Source organism: Salvelinus fontinalis, chromosome 7 (assembly GCF_029448725.1).
Source record: "Salvelinus fontinalis isolate EN_2023a chromosome 7, ASM2944872v1, whole genome shotgun sequence".
In the NCBI taxonomy this organism is placed as follows: Eukaryota; Metazoa; Chordata; class Actinopteri; order Salmoniformes; family Salmonidae; genus Salvelinus; species Salvelinus fontinalis.
Window position 1 is genome coordinate 49,509,503 of NC_074671.1, and position 23,388 is coordinate 49,532,890.

The 23,388-nt window shown below is 44.2% G+C and overlaps 3 protein-coding genes across 3 annotated transcripts; 1 reads left to right on the top strand and 2 right to left on the bottom strand.

Moving 5' to 3' along the window:
• Positions 1 to 1,368: 1,368 nt before the first annotated feature.
• Positions 1,369 to 12,481, bottom strand: LOC129859591 (H(+)/Cl(-) exchange transporter 4). Its single transcript, XM_055929541.1, has 14 exons — positions 12,303 to 12,481; positions 11,441 to 11,601; positions 11,147 to 11,246; positions 10,696 to 10,883; positions 10,335 to 10,457; positions 9,964 to 10,170; positions 9,761 to 9,841; positions 9,323 to 9,595; positions 7,068 to 7,340; positions 5,136 to 5,322; positions 4,813 to 5,014; positions 4,343 to 4,539; positions 3,431 to 3,650; positions 1,369 to 2,760 (listed from the first exon to the last, which is right to left on the bottom strand). Exons 1-14 carry the CDS (start codon positions 12,313 to 12,315, stop codon positions 2,670 to 2,672), a joined length of 2,316 nt encoding a protein of 771 aa, XP_055785516.1. The 5' UTR covers positions 12,316 to 12,481; the 3' UTR covers positions 1,369 to 2,669.
• Positions 12,482 to 14,266: 1,785 nt separating this feature from the next.
• LOC129858848 (putative claudin-24) lies at positions 14,267 to 16,412 on the top strand. The gene has a single exon (XM_055928084.1). The coding sequence runs from the start codon at positions 14,670 to 14,672 to the stop codon at positions 15,351 to 15,353; it is 684 nt and encodes a 227-aa protein (XP_055784059.1). The 5' UTR covers positions 14,267 to 14,669; the 3' UTR covers positions 15,354 to 16,412.
• Positions 16,413 to 20,276: 3,864 nt separating this feature from the next.
• On the bottom strand, positions 20,277 to 23,304 carry LOC129859596 (claudin-34-like). The gene is made up of 2 exons (XM_055929570.1): positions 23,062 to 23,304; positions 20,277 to 22,328 (listed from the first exon to the last, which is right to left on the bottom strand). The coding sequence occupies exon 2, from the start codon at positions 22,023 to 22,025 to the stop codon at positions 21,246 to 21,248; it is 780 nt and encodes a 259-aa protein (XP_055785545.1). The 5' UTR covers positions 22,026 to 22,328; positions 23,062 to 23,304; the 3' UTR covers positions 20,277 to 21,245.
• Positions 23,305 to 23,388: the final 84 nt, after the last annotated feature.

The following is a 23,388-nucleotide window of genomic DNA, read 5'->3' on the forward strand; positions in this document are numbered from 1 at the left end:
TTCCTCATGGACTACACCAGATTTGTTCTTGCTGTGAGATGTTGCCCCACTCTTCCACCAAGGCACCTGCAAGTTCCCGGACATTTCTGGGGGGAATGGCCCTAGCCCTCGCACTCCGATCCAACAGGTCCCAGACGTGCTCAATGGGATTGAGATCCAGGCTCTTCGCTGGCCATGGCAGAACACTGACATTCCTGTCTTGCAGGAAATCACACACAGAACGAGTAGTATGGCTGGTGGCATTGTCATGCTGGAGGGTCATGTCAGGATGAGCCTGCAGGAAGGGCACCACATGAGGGAGGATGTCTTTCCTGTAACGCACAGCATTAAGATTGGGGGGTGTCAACTGTCAACTGTCCAGGCAAGTGGAAAGACCCTCCACCTCCAAATCGATCCCACTCCAGAGTACAGGCCTCGGTGTAACGCTCATGCCTTCAACGATAAACGCGAATCCGACCATCACCCCAGGTGAGACAAAACCGCAACTCGTCAGTGAAGAGCACTTTTTGCCAGTCCTGTCTGGTCCAGCGACGGTGGGTTTGTGCCCATAGGTGACGTCGCCGGTGATGTCTGGTTAGGACCTGCCTTACAACAGGCCTACAAGCCCTCAGTCCAGCCTCTATCAGCCAGTCTGATTACTGATGGAGGGATTGTGTGTTCCTGGTGTAACTGGGCAGTTGTTGCTATCCTGTACCTGTCCCGCAAGTGTGATGTTTGGATGTACCGATCCTGTGCAGCTGTTGTTACACATGGTCTGCCACTGCGAGGACGATCAGCTGTCCGTCCTGTCTCCCTGTAGCGCTGTCATAAGTGTCTCACAGTACAGACATTGCAATGTATTGCCCTGGCCACACCTGCAGTCCTCATGCCTCCTTGCAGCATGCCCAAGGCACATTCACGCAGATGAGCAAGGGCCCTGGGCATCTTTCTTTTGGTGTTTTTCACAGTCAGTAGAAAGGCCTCTTTAGTGTCCTAAGTTTTCATACCTGTGACCTCAATTGCCTACCGTCTGTAAGCTGTTAGTGTCTTAACGACCGTTCCACGGGTGCATGTTCATTAATTGTTTATGGTTCATTGATCAAGCATGGGAAACAGTGTTTAAACCCTTTACAATGAAGATCTGTGAAGTTACTTAGATTTTTACGATTTATCTTTGAAAGACAGGGTCCTGAAGAAGGGACGTTTCTTTTTTTGCTGAGTTTATTATAGCAACCCTCAATTATTAATTTTCCTCGAGGTTCCTTGTGTTTCAACATCACATATGACAAAGATATTACTAGCATGTGATGAGTATCATATGCCTCCCGCAATTTAATTATGTCTTAAACTTTATCTGTTATATAATACAATTACATAAATACAATCTAATTCTTGTTGACACAACGTCCCTTTAATTTCATGTCAGAACTGCGTACATTGCAAATAGTATATTGTGCATCACTTGGACATTATTTACAAACAGCAACAAAAGTGCAAATATCCATTTCTGTACCAGGTCCAAGTTACAGTAATGTTAAACAACAGCTCATATTATAATGACAAATATAAACAACTACAGTAGTGTTCAATTGCTTGAGATAATGACAAATCGATAGTTTGTCAATACAGTAGTAACAATGGATGGATGGATTTGAAAAAATATGAATAAAAATTGAATTATCTTTCTGGTATGAAATGACAAAGAGAACCTAGTGTGGCTAAATCCACACAACCACAGTGGCTCTTGTCTGGACTGACAAGTATAGAATAAAACAAACAGAACGGAAGTGAGGCAGGTTCAATATTTCCACAGTTATTTTCCACAATACATTCCCTCGGCATATTAAAACAAAACATATGAAGCTGGTGAGGGACAGCATGGAGTGAGAACTCTAAAGTAACAAGAAAAACATTGTACTTGGTGGCGTTTCCTGGCTCAGTTTTTTTTCCCTCCAAAGTGCATTCTTCATTGCAAAAAAAAGAATAAAATAAATTAAAAATTAAAAAATACCCTGGATAAACTAAATCAATTGACATGATACGCGGTCTTCTAGCAAATACATACAGTACCAGTGTTAAAACTATGTCATTACAGTTCAGTATTGAGGAACATTTGAGAAGCCGCAAATGTCAAAGTAACATCGACATGTGAAATATACCCTGGGAACAATGGGTTCTAAGGGCCACCAACTTAACATTGACAACGTAGACTGAAGTCAGTTACCAGTAGGCGTTGAAGCGTCACTGAAAACATAAATATGGGGTCAGCAGCACATCAAACTAAAAAAACTCATCCCAGACATAAGATGCTTCCCTCCTTGCCATGATCGACACCTCTCTTCCTCCATCTCTCCATCTTGGTCCTCACACCCCTATTCCTCCACCCCTCCCTCTTGATCCCTCTTTCCTGGTCCTCACACCCTCTTCATTCATCCTCCTTTGTCCTTACACCCCTCTTTATTCATCCTTCCATTTTTTTTTGTTGCATTTATCCATCTTAGTCCTGATCCCCTTCTTTCTTCACCCCTCTTGCTCCATCCCTACATTCTAAACACTGGGGGGCCTGTATTTGAGAAGTGACTTTTCTTCATCACAGGTTACAGTAGCGTTAGACTATTTACAGTCTAAGGGAGGGGAGGGGCAAAGAGGTCCTGGGGATAATAAAGCTTCTTCTTCTTCTTCTTGGGCAACTAGTTAAACATGATGGATTCTGGGTCCTGGTTCATCATCTGGGCCATGTGACGGAGGACATCCTTCTTAGTGATGATGCCCAACAGACGCCTAGAGAGGGGGGGGACAAAACAAAATACAAATCATTCCACCATCCAACAAACCTCAGAAATGATTCAACAGAGTCTATAGTTTTCATAAATCTAAACACCAAATTAAAATGAGCCAAAAGCATCTTAAGGCTAAGTTTATTGTTAGAACCTTCAAAAGGAGCATACTTAAATTTCTGAGCTGTTTCCCAAAGCCACCATTACTAAAGTTGCACTTGATTTAGTGCATTGTTATAGGGTAAGAATTAGACACTTTCATATTTGTTGCCATAGGTGATAATATCTCATAGGAGCTGATCTGTCGTCAGTGTTGTGGAATAATTCTAATGTTAAGGTAAGATTTGAAAGGGAGAACGCTGATCCGAAAGCAGCGAGGTCTTTCTTTCGATCCTATTATTATTATTGCGCTAATGCATCAACGACGCATTTAGCGAACGTTCTATCTGGGTGGTGTTTTGGGAAACGTATTCGTTACATTTTTCGCGCGGTTGCGGGAAAGATCCGTTGTTAAAACAGCCGTAAGCCTAAATTCCATCGCTATCGGGAAACCGGGCCCTGGACTGTATGTCGCTCATGGGCAAGTGCCCGAGGACTACAACATAATACATTCTAAACTCATCTGGTCGACGAAAACTATGTTTGATTGGTTAATTGACTGATGACAGACTCACCCGCTTCTGGTGACCAGACACTGTCGGAGGCCCAGCTTTCTGAAGATGTCCACCACGGTCTCCATGGGGGTGTGGTCCGTGACAGTGAAGGGGCTGAGGTTCAGGATGCGCCGCAGCTTCAGGGGCTGGGGGTCACAGGCCTCGGCCACCTGGGGGTTGTCCTCCGTGAAGTAGACCACAGAGCTGCTCACCACCCCGTCCTGCTTCTGACGGGCAGTCTCTGAGAGAGAGAGGGTGAGAGAGGGTGAAATATCAGTGGCTCCTCAGACACGACAGATAATAATGAACCCGACACATTAAATACGGTATTGCTCAACACATGCTGATGGCTTTATATGGGACTGACAGTAGCTATTGAACACAACTTATAATTCACATTCTCCAAACAAAAAATGTATATTTAGCCTGTCATTTCACGATGAAAACAACCTAATGTAACAGTCCCACTATTTTGTTAAATGGAACCTTTATTAGTACCCTAGATATTGATGTTGTCGAGGGAGGCCAGAGAGAGGTCATTTTGGAAGTGGGTTGCTCATTTGATTGTTGGATGGAGTGGGCCTTTGCTGAAAACCTTCTTAAATACAAGCCCCTCATATCACGCATGCACAGCCTTGGATATGAGTGCATGTCGGTAGCACTGATATTTGGCAGCCTCGGCCACGTTGCATACTGTAGGCTTACAGTTCACGGCCTTCAGATTGCAGGCCCGCCTAAGACTTGAGCAAAGCAATTAGCAAGGTACTGTTCTCTTTCAGCTGTTATGGGCATCCACCTGTATGGAGAATGTGCTTTTTGTATCCTTAACTGTCTATGCATCCAATCCTTCTTGATCGTAATGTGATTTGTGGATTTGAATAAAGTATTTAAAATGTGTGTGTGTGTGCGTGAGAGCCAGGGTTAATGTCTTACTGATGGCCACAGTGAGTTCCCTGCGCTGGACGAAGCCGATGAGGCGCTCTGACTCTCGGGACACGACCACAGGGAAGCCGTTGTAGTCGGTGTCCTTGATGAGCGTCTCCACGTCCTCCACCGTGGTGCTGTCCTGGGTCAACACGGCCAGGGGGGGCTCACTGCGCCTGGGACGCATCACATCCGTGGCCAGGGTCCTGTGTACGGATCACATATTGGGAATTCTTAGGGTCTGTTTCTCAGACACAGATTAATCCAACTCCTGGAAGCAAAAGCATGCTCAATGGAGAATCTCTATTGAAATATATTTTTAGTTCAGGACTATGCTTAATATGTGTCTGGTAAAACCAGCCCTTCGAGAAGGGGTGACTCTTGACTACTGCAGGGTTAAGACTTGGACTAGGGGAGGTGTGAGGTTCCCCCCCTGAGGAGGAGGAATGGCAAAGTTCCTAATATGTATCCCGTAATACCTGTGCGTGAACTCGTCCCGGACGTCCAGGTAGGGGTAGCCGTTGAGTTGGATATGGGACTCGTAGATACCCTCCTTCCCAAAGGCGTCCGCTACCCACTTACTGGTGACGGCTGCGGCCATGAGGGGGACGATGTACTCCAGACCACCGGTCAGCTCAAACATAATGACCACCAGGGACACGGTCATCCGGGTCACACCTCCTATAAACAACAAAACAAAAGTTGATGACCTGAGTGTTTATATGATAGAGTAATCCCTCCCCGTTTCAGTCAGTCTTCTTCCGTTTGGTGCCTAATGAACACAACCCTGATGATAACTCACCCAGACATGCGGCAGCGCCCACCATAGCGTAGAGACCTGGGGTAACACAGTCGGCTCCGGGACGACACCAGCTCTTAAAGATGATCCAGTCGTGGTGATGGTAGGCCATCTGCTCCACAGCGATGCCCACGATTCGCCCAGCGATGGCCCCCACAGCCATACTAGGAATAAACAGCCCAGACGGGATCTGAACATAACACAGAGGACATAAAACAACATGGTTGAGAGGTGATCTGAACACAACACAGAGGGCATAAAACAACATGGTTGAGAGGTGATCTGAACATAACACAGAGGACATAAAACAACATGGTTGAGAGGTGATCTGAACACAGAGGACAAAAAACAACATGGTTGAGAGGTGATCTGAACATAACACAGAGGACATAAAACAACATGGTTGAGAGGTGATCTGAACACAGAGGACAAAAAACAACATGGTTGAGAGGTGATCTGAACATAACACAGAGGACATAAAACAACATGGTTGAGAGGTGATCTGAACACAACACAGAGGGCATAAAACAACATGGTTGAGAGGTGATCTGAACACAACACAGAGGACATAAAACAACATGGTTGAGAGGTGATCTGAACACAACACAGAGGGCATAAAAAAACATGGTTGAGAGGTGATCTGAACACAACACAGAGGGCATAAAAAACATGGTTGAGAGGTGATCTGAACACAAAGGACATAAAACAACATGGTTGAGAGGTGATCTGAACATAACACAGAGGACATAAAACAACATGGTTGAGAGGTGATCTGAACACAACACAGAGGACATATAACAACATGGTTGAGAGGTGATCTGAACATTACACAGAGGACATAAAACAACATGGTTGAGAGGTGATCTGAACACAACACAGAGGGCATAAAACAACATGGTTGAGAGGTGATCTGAACATTACACAGAGGACATAAAACAACATGGTTGAGAGGTGATCTGAACACAACACAGAGGGCATAAAACAACATGGTTGAGAGGTGATCTGAACATAACACAGAGGACATAAAACAACATGGTTGAGAGGTGATCTGAACACAGAGGACAAAAAACAACATGGCTGAGAGGTGATCTGAACATAACACAGAGGACATAAAACAACATGGTTGAGAGGTGATCTGAACACAACACAGAGGGCATAAAACAACATGGTTGAGAGGTGATCTGAACACAACACAGAGGGCATAAAACAACATGGTTGAGAGGTGATCTGAACACAAAGGACATAAAACAACATGGTTGAGAGGTGATCTGAACACAACACAAAGGACATAAAACAACATGGTTGAGAGGTGATCTGAACATAACACAGAGGACATAAAACAACATGGTTGAGAGGTGATCTGAACACAACACAGAGGACATAAAACAACATGGTTGAGAGGTGATCTGAACACAACACAGAGGACATAAAACAACATGGTTGAGAGGTGATCTGAACACAACACAGAGGACATAAAACAACATGGTTGAGAGGTGATCTGAACATAACACAGAGGACATAAAACAACATGGTTGAGAGGTGATCTGAACACAACACAGAGGACATAAAACAACATGGTTGAGAGGTGATCTGAACACAACACAGAGGACATAAAACAACATGGTTGAGAGGTGATCTGAAGACAACACAGAGGACATAAAACAACATGGTTGAGAGGTGATCTGAAGACAACACAGAGGACATAAAACAACATGGTTGAGAGGTGATCTGAACACAACAATCACCCAAAAGCACGGTTATCCTACTCACAATATCTGGGATCAAAACTTGGTAACACTTTATTTGAAAAGGACCTAACACTTTCATATTTCGTAACCCATACATAATGCATTCATTAGCAGTTCAGTAACATTTCACAGCTGCTTACGTCAGCTATCATAACCCCCATCTAGCCATGCCGTACAGCATACTGACCTTAATGCCAAAGGTGAAGATTGTAATAACTATCTTAAAGATTAGAGCCAGGGCCAGCTGCCACAGAGCGCTGTAGACCCCGGGCCCAGCAGGGCGGTCTGGGATGTCGTCCACCGGGCGGCTCATGTTGGGGTTATTAACGTAGTCACACAGCTGAGAGGACTCCAGGGCACCGCAGTCGTTGAACAGCTCGGAGATGAGCTCGCTGGTGCTGCGCCGCGTGTACGGGTTAGGGAACGCCAGGACCGCGGTAATACCCGTTATCACGATCACCTTAATCAATCAAATCACAATCACATTTATTAATGGAGGTCTTTTTACATCCACAGTTCTCACGAAGTGCTTTACAGTAAACCGGCAAAGATCCCAAAAAGCAAGCAAGAAGCAGAAACTGGCATTTCATTTGAGTCATTTAGCAGTTGCTCTTATCCAGAGCAACTTAGCTACAGTTGAAGTCGGAGGTTAACATACACCTTAGCCAAATACATTTAAACTCAGTTTCACAATTCCTGACATTTATTCCAAGTAACAATTCCCTGTCTTAGGTCAGTTAGATCACCACTTTATTTTAAGAATGTGAAATGTCAGAATAATAGTAGAGAGAATTATTTATTTCAGCTTTTATTTATTTCATCACATTCCCAGTGGGTCAGAGGTTTACATACACTCAATTAGTATTTGGTAGCATTGCCTTTAAATTGTTTAACTTGGGTCAAACGTTTTGGTTAGCCGTCCACAAGCTTCCCACAATAAGTTGGATGAATTTTGGCCTATTCCTCCTGACAGAGCTGATGTAACCGAGTCAGGTTTGTAGGCCTCCTTGCTTGCATACACTTCTTCAGGTCTGCCCACAAATTTTCTATAGGATTGAGGTCAGGGCTTTGTGATGGCGACTCCAATACCTTGACTTTGTTGTCCTTAAGCCATTTTGACACAACTTTAGAAGTATGCTTGGGGTCATTGTCCATTTGGAAGACCCATTTGTGACCAAGCTTTAACTTCCTGACTGATGTCTTGAGATGTTGCTTCAATATATCCACATAATTTTCCTCCCTCATGATGCCATCTATTTTGTGAAGTGCACCAGTCCCTCCTGCAGCAAAGAACCCCCACAACATGATGCTGCCACCCCCGTGCTTCACAGTTGAGTTGGGGTGATGTTCTTCGGCTTGCAAGCCTCCCCCTTTTTCCTCCAAACATAACAATAGTCATTATGACCAAACAGTTCAATTTTTGTTTCATCAGACCAGAGGACATTTCTCCAAAAAGTACAATCTTTGTCCACATGTGCAGTTGTAAACCGTAGTCTGGCTTTTTTATGGTGGTTTTGGAGCAGTGGCTTCTTCCATGCTGAGCGGCCTTTCAGGTTATGTCGATATAGGACTCGTTTAACTGTGGATATAGATACTTTTGTACCCGTTTCCTCCAGCATCTTCACAAGGTTCTTTGCTGTTGTTCTGGGATTGATTTGCACTTTTCACACCAAAGTACGTTCATCTCTAGGAGACAGAACGCGTCTCCTTCCTGAGCGGTATGACGTCTGCGTGGTCCCATGGTGTTTAAACTTGCGTACTATTGTTTGTACAGATGAACGTTGTACCTTCAGGCGTTTGGAAATTGCTCCCAAGGATGAACCAGACTTGTGGAGGTCTACAATTTTTTTCTGAGGTCTTGGCTGATTTCTTTTAATTTGCCCATGATGTCAAGCAAAGAGGCCATGAGTTTGAAGGTAGGCGTTGAACTATATCCTCAAGTACACCTCCAATTGATTCAAATTATGTCAATTAGCCTATCAGAAGCTTCTAAAGCCATGACATACTTTTCGGGAATTTTCCAAGCTGTTTAAAGTCACAGTCAACTTAGTGTATGTAAACTTCTGACCCACTGGAATTGTGATACAGTGAATTATAAGTGAAATAATCTGTCTGTAATCAATTGTTGGAAAAATGACTTGTGTCATGCACAAAGTAGATGTCCTAACCGACATGCCAACACTATAGTTTGTTAACAAGAAATCTGTGGAGTGGTTGAAAAACGAGTTTTAATGACTCCAACCTAAGTGTATGTAAACTTACGACTTCAACTGTACACTTAGTGCATTCAACTAAAATAGTATCTATTTAGAAGATTGTGATTTGGCCTATCTGCTAAATCAGTGCTCGTAACAAGTAACTCAATGCAAGAACTACCCTATGGACCCTGGTCAAAAGTAGTGCCCTATATAGGCCAGGGAATAGGGTGCCACAGTTAGTTACCTCGAGGACGGGGTACTTCCCCAGCAGAGTGGTCTTCCTCCTCCTACACCAGGCGATGTTCCCCCGGATGAAGAGGGTTCCCCAGAGGCCCCCGAACACCCCCAGCAGGATGAAGGGGACCAGCTCAGCCATGTACCAGGGGGTGTGGTACTCCACGTAGAACAGGACCAGTCTGCTGTTGCCGAACGGGTTGATGGCGCGCAGGGTGAAGGCCGCCACCAACGCAGCGAAGAAGGAGCGCCACAGAGTCTTCAGAGGGAAGTAGTAACTCACCTGAAGAGGACAGAGATTACATAGCGACGGCAGCTCAACTGAAACACTTTAGCATTTCAAAAGGCAATGGATCAAAAAAACAACAGTAACATATCTGGAAGTGAGATGACATTTGATTGAATGGACACAGCAGGTGATTTATAAATAGGCTTGAGTATACAACACCTCCTCCAGGCTGAAGAGAACTCCTCCAATCGGAGCTCCAAAAGCCACTGACACCCCAGCAGCGGCAGCGGCCGATAACACCTGCACAAAAGACAAGCTGCGTTCCATACAGACTACAACTAAATACTTAATTAAAAATGGTTTAATTTCCCCAAATTGTATTATTTCCACAAAAATGGGAGCGTAATGGGCTATAACCGTACCTCTCTGCGCTTGCCCTCGTTCTTGCTGTATTTGGAGAACAGGGAGCAGAAGAGGTTACCACAGCAGCAGGCCACGTGGACCAGGGGCCCCTCCTTCCCCAGGCTGAGCCCGGAGGACACAGCCAGGACCAGGGTCACCGTCTTGATCAGCAGGGTCCACTTCCCCAGGTACCCCCGGATGATGAACCCACTCAGGATGGTCTTGATCTACACAAGACGACACACAGCAACCCCTCATTGGGATAACCTTTGCAACTGTGCAGTCATCGGAAATGAACGCACACTCTTTTCAGCCAAGGAAAACGTAGTATTTCAAATACTGTAGCACGGTTATTTTTTATTAGTGAACGCTACCATTTCAAAACACTCACCTCAGGGATACCTGACCCACAGGCGTAGGGGGCAAAGACTCTTACTAGAGACACAGCCAGGAAAGAGAATAATAGCGCCCACAACACATACAGGAAGTAATTCAACACATACGCCCCGGCACCCTGGAGAAACAAGAACAGGTGGAATATATGGGTTTAACAACCTGATACACAATCATCCCACCCGCTACCACAACAAACACCAAGATAAACCTCAGAAACTGAGAGTGGTTACATTTCCCCAAGCCACACCCCTTTATCTAGCCACGTGACGGCTGCCGTTCGTCGGGCTAAAACGCAAACGCAGTACTGGGGCTTTAAATCAAGAGGACGTCTGGTTAAATGTTATTGATCTGCTGACCTCAGAGTGACCGGTCATCAGCTCGGCCCACTTCTGCCACTGCGGACACTTGTCTCTGTCGTCGAAGGTGGTCTCGTTGGAGGTCCAGCAGCACTGCTCGTGGCTGTAGTAGAATGCAGACAGACACACCCCTTCTTTCAGATCGGTCATCCAGTCCACAGCCAGGTCGATCACTCCAGCCAGCGTACCTACACGGGAGGACACACAGCACGAGATCACAGACTAAGCAAGGGAACAGGCAAGCCTATCAAAAGGATTCCGACCAGACGTGGTATTTCACAACTCTGGCTGTGTGACTTTTGATTGGTTGTTAGAGAGCCACGTGTCATGTCATGTGTGTGCAGTATGAATCCCGGCAGCCAGAAGCAAATCTCATGTGCGCCATACTACAAGAGACTAGCGCGGTACCAAAGAGGTCAGACCTTTTGCAGGGTGCCTCTGCGGTTCCTACCTGTGAGCATTCCTATGAACAGCATCACCACCCATCCTGACCAGGCATCCAGAAGACTCTTAATCAGCTCCCAGTAAGACTCCTTACTCTTGGTGGTGATCTAGAACAACCATCAATCAACCATCAGTGGCAAGTTCGACGGATCATCAGGTTAACATAATCAGGTGGACATCAAGAGTTTTTCTATGGTGATGACAATTATGAAGAAGAGGATGAAGAAGAATTATATCCTCTGGGGATGAAGAAGAAAATGCTTAGAGTGTAGAGCTGGGTGTGGGTGTGTGCTCCCCTCACCTTCCTATGGCGGTCTGTGTCACGTGACTTCTCCCGGAGCCAGTCAATGGTGTGGAAGTCTTCGTAGGTGCTGACGTCAGGGAAGGGCTCATCCAGGAAGTCCATCAGGTTCCCAGTACCATTCATCTCCTCTGAGGGAGTGGCCCCAGTACTGCTGGCCCCTGGACAGAGAGACAAAATAAGATTTTGTTATTATTGTCTAATGAAGGACTTCACACATGTCCAACGGAGATAAACTTCTGCTTTATCCCAACCCCTCTAAAAGACACACACAGACAGAGATTGAAGTGATCCCGAACCCAGCCAAGTCAGGTCTCTGATTCTCAACACTGTATGAAGCACTATGCTGCCAATAATGCCCGTGAGATGTATGAAATTGTAATTCTTGGGATTCGGTGTCACCAGACAGACCTTGTGATACTGTGTCCAAGTTTTAGCTTCAGTTTGGACATTTGTCCAGGGCAGACAGTGGGCCCTATTTTATGTTCTTATTAGCATTTTATTGCACATAACTGCATTAGCAGTTTACTTGGATAAATGGTCGCTATAATTCTGTGATGTTTTTTTCCCTCTGGGGGTAGCTACGTCATGCAGAGGCAGTGAAAACAGTAACGTTACTGAGCAGTCAAGAATACAAGAGTAGGCTAGCTACTTGCGGGCCATGCATGAATACTGAATTACAAATCATTGATCGGTGACATATGCCTTCATGTAGCTATTAGACATAGCTAGCTATAGCAAGTATATATGGATGTAATGACACCGATAATGTTAACGTTAATGCAAGTTAAGATTTGGCCAGATATGCGTCAACCTTTATTAATTATGGCATTATTAGACATGCTATGAAATGCATGCTTACCGTCTCCGTCCATTGTTCACACAACCCGACTCCTCAAAATAAAGACATCTATATCTCTTAGCTATATAATCACCAATATTGAATGCATTTTGATACTGTGTTAGGTTGTCACCAGCCAAACCTGTTCAGAAAATAGAGACGTCATATATGTATGCTTCCCACAATGCATTTGCTCAACCTGTCAACGCATGAAGGTGGAATTGTGAGTAGTGAAATGGTGACACCTTGTGGCTGAAATAAAAATATTTTTATTTTAATCCGTTTATTCATCTCAGTGCGTAGGCTACTGTTCACTCACAAAGACCACCAGACCACTAAACCGCCTCTCTAAAGAGGGTTATTTGTGTACTATTGTGTGTTGAAAATGTGTGTTCTTCTCTCCTTGACATGGCCTGCATATTCAGCCTCCTACTTGGGTCACAAGCTCTGTATGTCAGAGATCTGATACAGGAAAAAGGAATGTATATCACCGGATACTGTTCCAAATCAAATAAATGCACCACTTTGAGTACCTCTGTATAGTAAAACAATCACTTGATTTCTTTAAAATAGCACTTCATAAACAGGCTATTGAATGTATTTGATCAATTCAGAGTCTCCTAAATCTATAGATGACATGTCAATGCCCAAGTAGCAGCATAGCTTGTTTTGTTTTTTTAGTTGACATAGCAACCAAAGAATCTGATGTCTTCTCCCATTACCATCAGCCTTATTTTAAAAAGGTACACACAGTCAGTTTTATTCTTATTTAATTTAATCTCCCTGGCAACACTCCATGGGGCCCCACAGTTTCTAAAGAGACAAAGCTAATAGTGAGAGAAAATAGCATTTTTCACCGTGTGTGTGTGTGTGTGTGTGTGTGTGTGTGTGTGTGTGTGTGTGTGTGTGTGTGTGTGTGTGTGTGTGTGTGTGTGTGTGTGTGTGTGTGTGTGTGTGTGTGTGTGTGTGTGTGTGTGTGTGTGTGTTCAGTGGCCTCACAAGCGCAGACCACGTGTAACCACGCCAGCCCAGGACGTCCATATCCAGCTTCGTCACCTGCGGGATCGTCTGAGACCAGCCACCCGGACAGTTGATGAAACTGATGAGTATTTCTGTCTGTAATAAAGCCATTTTTGTGAGGGAAAACTCATTCTGATTGGCTCGGCCTGGCTCCCCAGTGGGTGGGCCTGGCTTCCAAGTGGATGGGCCTATGCCCTCCCAGGACAAGCATGGCTACACCCCTGCCCAGTCATGTGAAATCCATAGATTAGGGCCTAATGAATTCATTTGAATTGACTAATTTCCTTATATGAACAGTAAAATCGATGAAATTGTTGCATGTTACGTTTACATTTTTGTTCAGTATCACTTGATCAAGTTATGTAGCCTATTGATTCCTTCTTGATGAATAAATCAAAACGAACATCTTTTGTTGTTTCTCTGTAATATAATATTTTTGACATAGAATTAGGCATTATGATTATGGCTCTAGATTGCAGGGAAAGGTTCTTTCAGGTGTTTGAAAAATGCAAAATTCTTCCAGAGGAGAATCATTATTTATTGCCTACCTCATGTCTTTTGCACACATTGTATATAGATTCTCTTTTTTCTACCATGTTATTGACTTATTTATTGTTTACTCCATGTGTAACTCTGTGTTGTTGTCTGTTCACACTGCTATGCTTTATCTTGGCCAGGTCGCAGTTGCAAATGAGAACTTGTTCTCAACTAGCCTACCTGGTTAAATAAAGGTGAAATAAAAAATACAAAAATTATGCCTCCCTCCATTATGCCCCCACTATCCCCCCATCCTCACGACACCCCTTTTTGTGTGTGTGTGTGTAAATCAGTATTTTTGTAACATCCTGTCTGCATTTTAAAAACATCCTGCGTTAGGCTACAACCTCCTCACTGTGTGTGTGGAAATGGACATCACCATAGATCTGAATGATGCTGTTGTTCAATGCGTCTGACTCTCACTCAGTCACTCTCTCCTGACCACTGAGCAAAGCAGCGGCTGAAGCGAGCCTGCAAGGGGAGGACAACATGTCATCAAGCCGCTACCTTCCTCCTCTCAACTGCAGATGATGCGTGCATGTGAGTGAGCTACTGATCATTTGAATAAGTTATTCCCTCCCAGCCCATGCTGGTAGTAGTAAACCCTAATTGGGCGTACAGTCTTTTGAACAAATTGAGCCTCGATAGGAACCTACTGGCCGTAGCTTCCTCTTGCTTCAACTGGCTGCAGTTCAGAAAGACAGGAGCAGAGAGAAGCAGTCGGGAGCCCTGGCTGCAGCTGACTGTGGCACAGAGAGACAGGGGGAGCAGGCAGCTCGGGAGCCAGAGCTGAGCTGAGCCAGAGAGTGGCCACTCAGAGTGGGCAGCACTATGGATCCGGGGGTGTGCGCTATGGAACTCCTCGGGGTCTTCTTCTCTATTGGTGCCTGGATCTGCTCGCTGGCCACCACCATCATGTCCACCTGGCTGACCCTGTCCACCGACCTGCTGCCCGCGGAGAGCTACGAGCTGGGCCTGTGGGAGACATGTGTGGTGCAGGACCTTGGAATTCTGGAGTGCAGACCCTATGACAGTCTCCTCGGCCTCCCTCCGGACATCAAACTAGCCCGGATCCTCATGTGTGTAACAGTGGCCACAGGCCTCCTGGGTCTCCTGCTAGCCATTCCTGGAATCTACTGGATCGACAGCTGCAACCAGGGGTCTGAGGGGTTGAGGGTGAAAAGATTGATGAAGATGCTGGGGGGGATATTGTGCTTGGTCGCAGGGACACTGGGTCTCATACCTGTGTCTTACATCGCTCACCTGACGGTCACGCGGTTCTTCGATGAGGCCGTGCCGGCCATTGTGCCGCGCTGGGAGTTTGGGGATGCCCTGTTCTGTGGCTGGACGGCGGGGTTTCTACACCTGGTGGCTGGCTCTCTGCTGGTCACCTCCTGCGTGTGCCTTCAAGAGGAGCCCTGCATCTTACAAATGCCTATACCGCTACAGAGAAGACATGCACACGTACACACTACCAATACCCCACATAGGAAGAGGTCCATGGAATATGTTTGATGAGTTATTGAGAAGTGAGAGTAGTATTCTCAGTAGCCTCTGCCCTTTCTCTATCGATGGTGAATAAAACACTGCTTATCTAAAGCTTATTTACATTAGCTATAGTTATTGAGTACTCTTGCTGGGACAAATCTTTCTCCATATACTGAGACAGAATTTGCACACAATGCTGGTACTTATTTCAATCACTCAAACAGGGTTTTGTGCATGTCATGTTTGCAAAAATATCACCTACATTTATCAAACAGAAATTCTTTATGGAACCAAAGAGACCACAGCATTTCAAGCTGCCATTTCTTCCTGATATGTCGCTGTGCCTGCTGTTGGTACTGTGTAAGAGATAGTGTGCAATGGTGCCAGAGAATTTGCTGACAAGCAGTATAGTGTCTGTGAAATGACTGTAAACTATTCTGACCAAGGTTGATTATTCTGTATGTCAATGATTGTCTTGGATATCATATCTTATCACAATACAAACTATTTTTTTTACAGCATCATTATTGTCCAATAACTACATGAAGCCAGTTTGAATGGAGCTCATTTCTCACTAGCAAGGCCATAAAGAATGTATCCCTTCTTATAGCCTACACAGTTACTCAATCAATAACGCATTACAGGAATAATTATTCATACAAGTTGTAAATAGAACAAAGAGAAAAAGTATAACATATTGTAGAAAGCAAATAATCATTCATGTCAGGAATGTACTAAGTATTTGGGAATGTGTGTTTTAAATGGTGAAATATAAGGACTTGATTGCAACAACTTGACAAGACAATGACTTCATGGATATTTCAGGATCTGATTGTATTTGTTTCATTTCTGCTGAAATTTCCACTATACATTCTCTCTAGTTAGAGGCCAATATTACTGATTTACCACAGACATATCATATATATATATATATATACATTATATTCTATATTGCTCTGTTGTGGTTTTCTGACTCTGAATTGATCAGACATTATAGTGCCACAAGGCTACATATCCAATATCAGTTATATCCATAGTGTGGAGAAATCTGTACATAAAAAAAGTTGATATCAAATAAAGAAAAAACCTGACAAAAACCTGACCATGATTCATTCCTCAGATCACAAACCACTTGCTTGTGTTACATAAGCGCAAAACTGTTGCTAGACAACGATGAGGAAGTGAGTTTAAGTAAGGTGAGGTGACAGACCAAGTCCAGTGGAAACGGAGCTTAAGTCTAATTCCTGCTGATTTCGGTCTTGGCTCCTGGGCTAAGCTGTAGTTAATGAACATCATAATAATGATACGTAATGTGAGGAATGTCAGATTTCCTGGACATCACCCATTACACACAAGCTTGCTCAGGCAGGTCATGTCCTTATACTTCATTAAAAAAATGTAATTTCTCCTTTATTTATTTAGCCAGGTGAAATATGAATCTCTTTCTCAATGGTTCCCTACATGGCCAAGCGGAAACAACAGCCGTAAAATACTTCCTGTCTATTTCAATGCTATAATTTAATCTCCAAATGAGACCATATTCCTTATGCAGTGCATTACTTTTGACCAGGACCCATAGGGAGCTGGTCAAAAGTACTGCACTATTTAGGGAATAGGGCACCATTTGGGACACGCACTTGATTCTGAGTGTGCTCTGCTACAGCTCCTGTCAGGTCTTCACATTACGAGACCCCGCCTGGACTTTGAAATGCTCGGACTGCTCCCCACCGCCTCCTGTGTCCATGTTGTCATCTGAAAGATCCCATTGTTGTCCCCTCACAAAGGAAGTCATTATAGCTTCTTATGCTAATCGCTTGATCCATCATAGGCAGTGGTTGGTCCTACATCAGAGAAACACATGAAGCCAACCACTATATGTTAAAGAGCTCTGTTGTCACATGTCACTTTGAAACACAATGAAAGGGAACATTCGAAACCATTCTATCCTACCTCAATCTCTCAGTCACAGAAAACCACAACAGCTCTGTTGTACAGTGCTGGTACAGTTATGCTCTTTTCTCAGCAGATTGTGAAATGCCTTGTGGGATACGTCTATCGCTTGGTGGTTAATGATTAGGGTCAGGGTGGTTAGGGTTATCACTATTGACGATTAGGGTTTGGGTTAAGGACAGGTTAGGTTCTGGATTTGGGTCTGGATCAATGAAGTTCAATGGGTTGTATCGATCTATTCCTTCACTATCAACTTTACTGTAACAACTTTAGTATTGTTACAGACTCATTTACAAAAAAATTGTACTGGATGTACAATCTTACACCCTATTTCGCAACCAAGAATCCTTCACTCATGCTGCCAAACATATCCACGTAAACTGACTATCGTACTGATCCTTGACTTCGGCGATGTCATTTACAAAATAGCCTCCAACATTCTACTCAGCAAATTGGATACAGTCTATCACAGTGCCATCCGTTTTATCACCAAAGCCCCATGTACTACCCACCACTGCGACCTGTATGCTCTCGTTGGCTGGCCCTCCCTTCATATTCGTCGCCAAACCCACTGGCTCCAGGTCATCTATAAGTCTTTGCTAGGTAAAGCCCCACCTTATCTCAGCTCACTGGTCACCATAGCAACACCCACCCATAGCACGCACTCCAGCAGGTATATTTCACTGGTCACCCCCAAAGCCTTTGGCCACCTTTCCTTCCAGTTCTCTGCTGCTAATGACTGGAACGAACTGCAAGTCACTGAAGCTGGAGACTCATATCTCCCTCACTAACTTTAAGCATCAGCTGTCAGAGCACCTTACAGATCACTGCACCTGTACGCAGACCATCTGTAAATAGCCCACCCAACTACCTCATTTCCATATTATTCTTTTTTTTTGCTCCTTTGCACCCCAGTATCTCTACTTGCACATTCATCTTCTGCACATCTATCACTCCAGTGTAAATTGTAATTATTTCACCACTATGGCCAATTTATTGCCTTACCTCCCTAATCTTACTTCATTTGCACACACTGTATATAGACATTTATACTGTGTTATTGACTGTACATTTGTTTATTCCATGTGTATCTCTGTTGTTTTTTATTTGACCTTTATTTAACTAGGCAAGTCAGTTAAGAACAAATTCTTATTTACAATGATGGCCTAGGAACTGAACAAGGAACTGCCGCTTTGTTCAGCGGCAGAATGACAGATTTTTAACCTTGTCAGCTCGGGGATTCAATCTAACAGCCTTCCGGTTACTGGCCCAACGCTCTAACCACTAGGCTACCTGCCGCCCCGTTGTCTGTGTCACACTGCTTTGCTTTATCTTGGCCAGGTCGCAGTTGTAAAAGAGAACTTGTTCTCAACTGGCCTACCTGGTTAAATAAGTTAAATAAAGGTGAAATAAAATATATACTTTTTAAATGTAATATTTCCCCCCCCCCTGAAACATTATGCTGAAGGCAATAAGGAGGAGATAACACAATGAAGTCAATGCCCTGAGGACAATAACTGAGAACTTCAATGCCAGGGCGAGTGATTACACAACAGTGGGAAATCCAGAACATGTTACACAACATCTACAAAACAATAAACCTGTCATCACCTTTCAACCTTCTACCTTAATGCCTGAGATTTACGTCAGCCAACAGCACTATGCCACGTAGTTATGATGTAGTAACGCTATGCTAAATACAGACTAGGCCAGGGCTCTCCAAGTTAACCCTGTTCCTGGACAGCTACTGTCCCATAGGTTTTCACTCCAACCCTAATCTAGCGCACCTGATTCTAATAATTAGCCAGTTGATAAGCTGAACCAGGTTAATTACAGCTGGGGTTATAGCAAACACCTACAGGAGGGTAGCTCTCCAGGAACAGGGCTGGAGAGCCCTGAACTAGAGACTAAACCCACAGTCCGGTCCTTTAATATCCTCATTCTGCCCATGATGAGAGTGTGTCCTGCCCACTATAAAGTCCTCTGCATCCTCTAGCCAGACCACAACCAATCCTCTCAATGAGTTGAGTTTCTCTCCAAACAAACAAAAAGTATTGGACCCCTGATGGAAAAAGCTATTTTGTTCCCTCCCAACACAGTGTGCTGTCCACAGGATCTGACTGTTCTGACTTTCAGCCAGAGTAACAATCCCCACTGTGATTGTCCTTACTCCGGCTTTGAGAGGTCTGGTCAAGGACTCATATGCCCTGCCACTGCCAGTCTCAGCCTCCTCCCCTGCACTGTTCATATGAACGGGGCCCAAATGAGAAATAGAGGCTCCACAATACACATCACTTCTTCTTGGCCACTGGTGTCTTCATTTTTGGGACCATAGTTAACAAGGACATTACTTAAATTTGTCAAAGCAAAAAAAAAAAAAAACGGAATAAAAATCTTTCAAATCCGCGAAAAAGAGGAATGAATGAACACATTTGGAAAAAAATCGAATCTCTTCCTCTTCTGTAGCACAATCAAATGGATTATGTGATTTAGTGGGACTGCAACTGTCAAAACACCTATGACTGTTTCTGCCAGAGCCAATATTTGACTTTAACATGATAACACCTTACGGCCCCTAACGGAAGCCTCGTTACCAGGAAACAATGTGATCTATGTGGTCTAATAGGGGCAGACAGTGGGTGTGTTCCTAATTGCACCCTTTTCCTTTTATAGTGCACTACATTTGGTCTCTGGTCAAAAGTAGTGCACTATATAGGGAATAGGGTGCCATTTGGGACAAAGCCAGTAACTACCCAGCATTCACCAGTCAGTGGGGGAGGTCTACAGAGTGCAGACTGCAAGACACAGTCAGGGATAGAGGATAATTGAGGTCCTTGCCGTGCTGTCTAAAACCAGACTGAGGAACAATCCTGTTGCTACTTCACATCAAAACAAATACAGTGTGTGATAAAATTGTATTGATTAAAACATTGTCTCTTTTAAATCACATGATTTATCACAACAAATTCTGATTGAATTGTGTATAATATTGTTCCTGGATGTCAAGAGCCCTTAAGAGTTGAACAACACACTTTTAATATGATCAAATAAACAGAAATGGTACAAATGTTGCATCATTTACAAAGAAATACATCCAACGGCATCAGCAATACAAGTATGAAATGTAAAAACATTTAATGTAATCAGTTTTTAAACTCCCTTTGGAGTTATTGCAAGGCAATGACTAAAGACAGGTGTGTTGCAAGCATGTCCTCAAAAGAGAGAGAAAGCACGTGTCTTTGTGTACCCTCCCAATTACTGCAACTCTACAGTAGCAGTATAAACTCAATACAAAACAAACACACTAAAATACTCTGACTATAAAATGAAGGTGCTTTTTTATTATCAACTATAGCACAATCATTAGATACAAGAATGTTACGAATCAATGTATGATCATGTAATCTGACACATTTTAAAGGGGAAATCTGCAGTTCAAACAATAACAACGTTTTTACCCCACCACCGTTTTGGTAAACAAATGAGGGACGGGGCTGGAGAAACTTAAGCATTCTCAAATTCATAGACAGAAGTATGGATACGAGGACTGACCATCCAGGATACCAAAATTATAGTCTTAACCACATTGACGCTATACAGTGTTTGTTTACAATTACTTTGTTTACGAACAATGGAGTTAAACAAGCTTATAGTTGGGGTTCTGATGGGTATAACAGTCAAACTAAACTCATGACGCATTTCTAAGTTATATTCTTCAAGAATCAAATGGGTGTACACTGAGTATACAAAACACTAAGAACTCCTGCTCTTTCCATGACAGACTGACTAGGTGAATCAAAGGTGAAAGCTATGATACCTTATTGATGTCACTTGTTCAGAGGTGGTGGTGGGGGGGGGGGTTCTCATACTAACCATATAGTTGCATCAAATGGCTATTCCTTTATGTCACATCAAATACAACATTGAATATGGTCAACTCATATGTCTGATTTCAGAAACAAACTAAAATCACAAGTGCTCATCAGAGTGGAAGGCAGGATTGTCCCTGGCCTGAGAGTTATTCAGACTGTCCCCTGGGTCTGTGGGACACGGTAGGGATAATGTCCCAACACTTGACCTATCAAAGTGTCTCGCCTCTGGACAAGAGGTCACAACTCTGGGTCCTACCTTGACAGGGAACCTGTAGAAGATGAAGATAACTCCACTGACGATCATCATGAACGACCCTATGATCCCGACCCCGATACCTGCCCCCGCGTTCTGGGTCACAGGTGCAGGGGGCATGTGGAAGTTCGACGGGAACGCAATCGTTTGATTGGTCACCACCGAGTTCAGGTTCCACAGGAGAGGTATGAGAAAACACACAGCGGACAACAAGCAGAGAGTACCAGCCACCGCGAACGCACAGCGGATAGGGGTCTGCTTCTCCAGGCCGAAATAGACGTTCCTGAGTGCGAAGACGGCGGCGGCGTTCCCACAGAACCCCGCGACCAGCCCTATTAGAGTGAGCACCTGGGCCGTGGCGACCTCCGGGGGCGTGAAGGCGTCCGACAGCGCCATATTCTGACAATACATGACACTAAACCCAGAGGTCACGAGTGTATGGCTATAGAAACACACCCTCCAGATCCCGACCCAGGCCACTCCTGAGGTGATGAAGGTCAAGTCGGCCACCTGCCAGACCCTCCACTGGATGAGTCCAAGGGTCACCGCGGTAAGGACCCAACCCACGGCGCTCAACCACAGGCTGACGAACTGAGGGTGAGCCGTGTGAACCAGGTATGCCATATCATAACACACAGAGAGCCTCACCTTAAACGGACAGCCAAGATAATCATCCGACAGTTCTCTTAGTCTGCCTACAGACAAACGGCATCTTCCGATCAGATGAACTGAAGCCCCATCATCTCAGACAGAGCTCATCTCAGAGAGCTGCCGTGCTGAATGAACAGCGGTCGATCTTCTTAAAGGTCCTGTTTCTCACCCTCAGGCTCCAGTCTCACGCCTCATATTAAGGAAGAGGCTTGGATACCTCGTCGTTTTCCCCCAGATCCGGTCCTGCTGTCTCTAGGTTGGAAAACAAAGCAAGTGCTGCCCTCTGAGAGAAAAAAAACAAAACATGAATGTGGTGAGAGCAGGTAGCTAACAACACACCTGTGAATGTGAAGAGCCTCAACACAATACATATTTGAGGAGGAAAGACAAAACAGAGAGAACAATGACTGAATGGCTATGGCAACTGGTGCCATGACAAAGTCTACAAACAGGGAAATTACAATGGGGATTAAATGCAGCGGATAGGGACACATCAACTAGATGTTGTCAATAGGCTCTATGTCCCAATTTGGACTACCTCAAAAGGCTGTGGTATGGTTTATTGCATGCCACAACGCAACTCAATCAACATGTGGGAGAGTAAAGAATAATGAACGTGGGAGAATAAAAAGAACTTAAAACTTGAACTTAAAAATGCCATAACTGAGGTTGTTGTTAAAATGCTCAAATTAGTTCAAAGACACATGCAGTAACCAAGAATAGCATGTGAACACGTTGATTGAATAGAAGACAGTGGGTTAAAGCATATAGCATACTTCTAGAGAACCTTGACAAACGTCATTAAAACAACATAATCCCAATGGCTACATCGAGCACCTAAGTATCACTATGGAAATCTAGCAATTTGTTTGCCTTCTCTGAAAATTGCCTTTATAAATCAACCGTATGACGTAAAGACTGACAGAGCACGCTAGATCGATAATCAAACACACAGGATGTGGTGATAAAATCGAAATACAAACTGATATCTGACAAAACAACACATTACCTCTTAGTTCTGACAGGTTAGTAGTGATGAGAGCTACAGACCAGTAGTCAGCGTGCCGGACCGGTCATCAATCGTCCTGTATTCGTACCGCTGTAAACAAGACAGGACCGACGCTTCCTCATCTTGTACTACATAAAGTCACAGTCATAACATCTCTGTGAATGATTGACTCATCTACTGCTATTCACCAGAAAGAGGAAAGGGAAGGTGGGGCTAATTAACCAATCCTACATCAGGCCACACTTAAAACCCTGCCATTTCTTAGCTTAGTCATTGTCGTTATGGCCACTGGCCAATTGGGTAATAATGTCACAAATACCAAGACCG

What these genes read in the sequence shown, in the direction of transcription:
- LOC129859596 (XM_055929570.1), bottom strand. Translation starts at nt 22,025, where the DNA reads ATGGCATACCTGGTTCACACGGCTCACCCTCAGTTCGTCAGCCTGTGG.
- LOC129859591 (XM_055929541.1), bottom strand. An exon ending in CGGGACGAGTTCACGCACAG is followed by an intron (nt 4,540 to 4,812) that starts GTATTACGGGAT and finishes ATCCGTACACAG; the next exon opens with GACCCTGGCCACGGATGTGA. An exon ending in TGTCTGGTCACCAGAAGCGG is followed by an intron (nt 2,761 to 3,430) that starts GTGAGTCTGTCA and finishes CCCCCTCTCTAG; the next exon opens with GCGTCTGTTGGGCATCATCA.
- LOC129858848 (XM_055928084.1), top strand. Translation starts at nt 14,670, where the DNA reads ATGGATCCGGGGGTGTGCGCTATGGAACTCCTCGGGGTCTTCTTCTCT.